The sequence below is a fragment of the Mus caroli genome, chromosome 4, assembly GCF_900094665.2.
Source record: "Mus caroli chromosome 4, CAROLI_EIJ_v1.1, whole genome shotgun sequence".
NCBI classification, from domain to species: Eukaryota; Metazoa; Chordata; class Mammalia; order Rodentia; family Muridae; genus Mus; species Mus caroli.
The window spans coordinates 103863043-103869744 of NC_034573.1; the positions used below are offsets into that span (position 1 = coordinate 103863043).

General features: G+C 39.3%; 1 protein-coding gene across 1 annotated transcript in view; it reads left to right on the top strand.

Annotated features, from left to right (window-relative positions):
- The first annotated feature begins 4353 nt into the window (after positions 1 to 4353).
- LOC110293469 (selection and upkeep of intraepithelial T-cells protein 8-like) overlaps positions 4354 to 6702 on the top strand; it is a 17308-nt gene continuing 14959 nt past the window's right edge. Inside the window, 2 exon segments of the mRNA XM_021161284.1 lie at positions 4354 to 4429; positions 5612 to 5959. Of these exon segments, the coding sequence (XP_021016943.1) occupies positions 4354 to 4429; positions 5612 to 5959 (424 nt within the window).

A 6702-nucleotide genomic window follows, 5' to 3' on the forward strand; every position in this document is an offset into this window, starting at 1 on the left:
ATCTATCTATCTATCTATCTATCTATCTATCTATCTATCATCTATCTATCTATCTATCTATCTATCTATCTATCTATCTATCTATCTATCTATCTTATCTATCTACCTACCTACTTATCATTCCTTTTTATTTATTATTCCATTGAGACTTTCAAGTTTTATACAAAAGTTTTCATCATATTCAACCCCCAAATCCCATTTCCATTCCTATTTTTTTTTAAATCTTACTTTGTTTTCATTTTGGTGCCCTTTAAGAGCAATTTAATGCTACCTAGAAGTTCATGGATGTAGAGTCTTCCATGGAGTGTGGTTAATTTTCCAATCCTTATACTCTGAGAAATCTAGCCCTTCTTTTTCCTGATTGCTACCAATTTTCAATTGCTCTAAACATAGGGGTGAAATTGTATGTCCAACTCTCTTTTTCACTTGCAATGGTTTGTGTTTGCCCAAGTTTTATGCACAGTGTCATAGGTGCATCTGTCCTAGTGTGTCTAGATGTTTATGTTTAATCATCTACCACCTCTGATTAGTATACTGTTTCTGAACCCCCTTAACCAATCATCCTCGAGTCCTGGGTGGGTGAAACATGAGGAATATATATTCCTTCCGTGCTAATCATTTTCATTATCATATTTTTTGTACTCTGGCCAGTTGTAATTATCTGTCTTCATCACTATCTACTGAAAATATAAACTTCTGAGATGATTATTAGACATATTATTCTGTGAGTACTAGGATAAGTCATTGGTAGTTATAGATTATGTCAATTTAGAAGCATACTAAGGTAGGTTTTGTAGCGAGTAGCTTCTACTACACACTTTAAGTTCTGGGCATATCATTCTTTGTTTGTTTCTTTGATTATTTGTTTTTGTTTTTGTTCTTTTCCTCTATCCTCTTTTTTTTTTTAATTAGATATTTTTTCATTTACATTTCAAATGCTATCCAGAAAGTCCCCTATATCCTGCCCCCTCCTTGCTCCCCAACCCACCAACTCCTGCTTCCTGGCCCTGACATTCCCTGTACTGGGACATATGATCTTCACAAGACCAAGGGCCTCTCCTCCCATTGATGGCTGACTAGGCCATCCTCTGCTACACATGGACCTAGAGACACAGTTCTGTGTGTGTGGGTACTTGTTAGTGCATATTGATGATCCTCCTATAGGGTTGCAGATCCCTTCAACTCCTTGGGTATTTTCTCTAGCTCCTTCTTTAGGGGCTCTGTGTTCTATCCAATAGATGACTGTGAGCATCCAATTTTGTATTTGCCAGGCACTGGCATAGCCTTACAAGAGATAGGTATATCAGGGTCCTTTCAGCAAAATCTTGCTGGTGTATGCAATAGTGTCTGGGTTTGGTGGTTGTATATGGGATGGATCCCTGGGTGGAGCAGTCTCTGGATGGTTCTTTCTTCTGTCACAGCTCCGAACTTTGTCTCTGTAACTGCCTCAGACCCTCTTGGTTCCTTGTCTGCGTGGAACAGGTCTCTGGTCAAAGGTGGGCAAGGAGTCGGTGGGAATTGACAGACTCGACACAAGGGAGTGTGGATCTGAATGTATTTTGTCAAACCTTTTTATACAGAAAAAAATAGGGAAGTTGGGTGACACACCAGCAAATACAAAGAGCTTACTGGATTCTTACACAAAACAGAGGAATGTAATCACGGAAGAACTGGCAGAAACTAACTGAGATAAAATTCAATGTTAACAACTGGGATCAAAAACAGTTCCACCTAAGGTCCACTTAATCTGAGAAGCCAGGGGCAAGGGCTTCGTGCCCTTGCCATAGTTCCCACTCTAGTCTATTGTATAGTCCACCTTCCCCCTAGGCCATTGTAAATACTTGTGTATGGGTGTAACTCAGCTACCTATAGTTCTAAGTATCTACTCTGGTTTCTCTTTAGGTCACAAACTTCCTTCTTCCTAGATAATGGTAAATTTCTGTGTAGGGCCGTGACTTAGCTATCCATGCCCAAGGTCAGATCAGGGACTGCCTAGAATCTAACTTAGCTATATGTCAAAATATCAATCCTTAGGAGCACTCGTAATAAAGCAATATTAAGGGAAAGCACACAGATCCGTTTATCAACTAAACAAGGATATTGGAGCATTCTTTATACAGGATGCCACGATTCCAGGAGACTAAGTTTCCGTGAACTTTTCGCCTCAGGACAGCACCCAGGTTTTCGGGGCCTGTTGCCCTTGTCACTACTGGAGTGAATATAGCATGTAACTCCTTCCATGGATATTTTGTTCCCCATTGTAAGAAGGAATGAAGTATCCACACTTTGGTCTTCCTTCTTCTTGAGTTTCATGTGTTTTGCAAATTGTATCTTGGGTAGTCTAAGTTTCTGGATTAATATCCACTTATCAGTGAATGCATATCATGTGTGTTCTTGTGTGATTGGGTTACCTCACTCAGGATGATATTGAAAGACTCCGAGAGGAGCCCCTTGCTTGGGGCTCAGGACAATCATGAGAGACCAAGCTTGATGCAAAGCACATGAGGCTTTATTAGGGGAAAGCCAGAGCTCTGGGGATGACTCATATCCCATGCAGGGGTAGAGGAGTCGACACCGAGGGGAAAGGGGTCCCAGTTTTTATAGGCCATCAGGGGGGAAAGGAGAAGGGAGGGAGTAGGGGATTTCCAGTTCTAAATAATGTCTATTCTCAAGAAATGGGTATGGGGGGGGTACAAGGAAAGAGTCTGGTGAAGGTGTAGCAACTCCGGATTGGCCAGGCTGTGGTTGCTGTGGAGATTTTTCAACTCTTTTCCAGCAACCAGTATCACAAACACCTGGCAATGGGCTTCATCAGTGGGCACACACATGGGTTCAAGGAACAGTCAAACACTGGCAGACACACTGGTTCAAGGAGTGGCCAGAGCATTGTGTACCTCGATTTTTCTAAATCAGTGAAGCTAGTTCTGCTAACAATGAAATCTATTTTGCCAATTTCAGGGCTTCTGTGACTTTTTACATTCTGTCAGGATCTTTCAATATCCTCCAGATCCATCCATTTGCCTAAGAATTTCATAAATTCATTGTTTTTAATTGCTGAGGAGTACTCCATTGTTTAAATGTACAGAACTAAACAAAGAATTTTCAACTGACGAATACCAAATGGCTGAGAAACACCTGAAAAAATGTTCAACATTCTTAAACATCAGGAAATGCAAACCAAAACAACCCTGAGATTCCACCTCACACCAGTCAAAATGGCTAAGATCAAAAATTCAGGTGACAGCAGATGCTGGTGAGGATGTGGAGAAAGAGGAACACTCCTTCATTGTTGGTGGGATTGTAAGGTGGTATAACCACTCTGGAAATCAGTTTGGCAGTTCTTCAGAAAATTGGATATAGTAATACCAGAAGATCCACCAATAATTCTCCTGGGCATATACCCAGAAGATGTTCCAACTTGTAAAAAGGACACATGCTCCACTATGTTTATAGCAGCCTTATTTATAATAGCCAAAATCTGGAAAGAACCCAGATGTCCCTTAACAGAGGAATGGATACAGAAAATGGGCAGACCATTCTACTAAACACTACTCAGGAGTCACACCAGATCTGTGGATGAACACCCCCCCACACACACACACACAAACACACTTAATTTAATATGCCTTTTAGTTCAATACCTAAACACGTCTAAGTCTCCTTTGGATAACGTGCACTTACCTTCCCTCACAGCTCAACATCTTTGAATCTGCCCTCAGCTTACTTGCTCAGTTACCCTTACTGCCAGCTCAACACCTCTAAATCTTCCCTCAGCTTACTTGCATTTCTAATCTTCCACCTGCTACCCTAGGCCCAGTTGAGGAAATGGCCAATGGCCACTCTGTTGAAGATATCACAAGGCTGGTGCCTTTTTCTCCCTCTGAAGCATGACAGATCTAATTTTCCTCCTGCATATTTTAGCCAGCCTGCAAGAACCCAGAAGTTCTGTCTTCCTTCTAGCCATTGGCTGCTAGCATCTTTATTGATTGATCAAGAACCAATTGGGAACAAAACCTTCAGAGTTCACAGGCAGAGCCCTGATCAAAGCATCAGAATTACTCCCTACAGGTTTTTTCTGAGGGTCTACCACCTGTCTAGACATACTTGAACCATAGAACATGATAAAATAGATGAGTCTGAGTCAGTGGGATAAAGGTACAGAGAAGACTTCTGATCAGAATGATGTATGAGGTTAGAGACATTCTATTAAACACTGGGAAGCCTTACTATTTCAAAGTAAATACTTACTATAAGTTTAACCCTTTTTATAGTTATGAAGAATATCTGTCTATGTAGACAGTGCATGCCTCATGTCTCATTGCTTCTAACCTCTTTCTGGAGTCATTTTCAGATATGATGAAGCCTGAGTTATCTCACTTTTCCGGATTCTGTGTGTACTTTCTTTTTCTGCAAGTGATGGTGTCTTCAGGTAAGAAGTTTATTTGTTTAAAATAAATAAAATCCTTTAAAATCTTTTCAAATTTTCTTTGGTCAGTTGATAAACATGTATAGTAAATTTAAGTTGTATTCACTTCCTTTCCCTGTTCACACCCTATTTCTTCTCCTGCTGAAGCTCTTCTTACAAGTTGGTCTCACTCATACACTACTGAAAAAATTGGTATTCCTTACCCCAGAAGCCATTTAGATCCAACAGATCCTCTGGCATATGTGGGAGCTCTTGACCCCCTCTATGAGCATGATGAAATATTGATGGATTTGATAACGTGCCATGATTGTGTTTATGGCCACAGCTTTCATGGCTGCATGAGTACAACATCTGTTATATCCAGAGGATTATTTTTTCCTACACATCTTATCATGATCTCTCTTTTCATTCATTCTGTCCCTTCTGCTCCAATACTTTTAGAGCCTTAAAAGGAATGATATACATATCCGATTTGACCCAGAACAGTCCTCAATCCCACCATCTTGGCCAGCTATGGGTTTCTGCATTATCAACCACACTGTACAACATGGAACTTCCTTGATGAAGGCATAGATCATCATTAATCTTAGAGGAAGAGACTTGAAGATAACTTGTCCCCTCCCCTTTTTTTTCTGTGCATCGAATCTAAGATTCACTTCCATTTGATTCCTTCTGCATTTAAGGTGCAGAAACTCATCATTCCATGTTATGACAAGTAAAATGCTGAAATAAATGATCCCTGGAAATCTGAAATTTATTTTTTCTCCTTAAATGTGAGATAACTAAGAAACTAGGAGCTAAAGCAAATCTCAAATCTCCTTTCTTTTAATTGTTTCTCTGAGAAATTCCACCACAGTTCCCATCAAATGACTAATTCTAAGGCCACAATATCTTGTGAAGTTTCAAAATAGTTGCATCTGGCAGATTGTTTTTAAAGTAGAGAAACAAATTACTTTTGCTTTCTACTCTACAATCATCTACCCTACATCTCTAAGGTACAATGAAATAGTATTGTGTTTTCAAAATATAAAATATTGATGGAGTACAGGGAGTACAGTCAGAGCTGAACATTTGGATCAGCTAAGTAAAATAGGCAGTGTGTAGTATGTATTTTTTAAAACAGAGTATATACAGAGAGGAGGTCATGGCATCAGACTTATTTTGGTATTTTTTGTTCTTCCACAGAGAAACTGAGGGTAACTACTCCCACAAGATACCTGTTAGCTAGAGTAGGAGGCCAGGCTGTGCTCAGCTGCCANGTGATCCCACCACACAGTGTGATGCATATGGAGGTACGCTGGTTCAGGAGTGGNCATTCCCAACCTGTTTACCTATACAGAGGTGGCCATAAAATGAGTGAAGAAGCTGCTCCTGAATATGCAAATCGTACAGAGTTTGTGAAGGAGGCCATTGGAGAAGGCAAAGTGTCCCTCCGAATTCATAATATAAACATTTTGGATGATGGACCTTACCAATGTTCATTTAATGGTAGTGGCTTTATTGATGTGGCTATCATGAACCTCAATGTGACAGGTAAGTTGTTTGTGGAGCACAGTATACCAGTGTCTTTGTGCCAATAAATGGAATTACATGCTAATTATGTTGTGATGTTTGGTTTTCTTTTTTCATATTTTAAGTTTATAAGCACTAAAGTTTTATTATTTATCTAATATAAATAATATATTTATTTTTAAGATAACACTGAAACATTGAGGCACCTATATAAACTAGTCATTGTTATCTGCTAGTTCCAATGATATCATAGTTCCTTTTGAAATTTTTTTTTGTTTTTTTGAGATTATAGTAAATTTACATAATTATTTTCTTCATATTTTTTCCCTCCAAACCCTCTGATATATCTCTTATTTGGGCACATGGTAAGAAGTGATATACCTGGAATATAAATTAGATTTACTTTTACCTTTGAAAATTCTCAATACTGATTCCAAAAATGATTGCACCAGTTTCAGTTCTATCAGTGATGAATCAGGCTTATCTTTTCTCTTACCCCCCCCCCATCAGCACTTCCTGTTGTTGTTTGTTTCTAATCTTTGCTATTTACATGGTGTAAGTTCAAATTTCAAAGCTGTTTTGATTTTCACTCCCTAAACTGCCCCCCTCCAAATATACATTTTTTTCCTTGAGGTCTTTTGCTTATCATTTATTTCTCTTCTTTTGAGAACCTTTATTCTGGTTCCAGGCTCACTGTTTTGAAAGGGTAGTTTCTTTTTTTCTCCCTCCCTCCCTCCCTCTCTCCCTCCCTCCCTCCCTCCCTC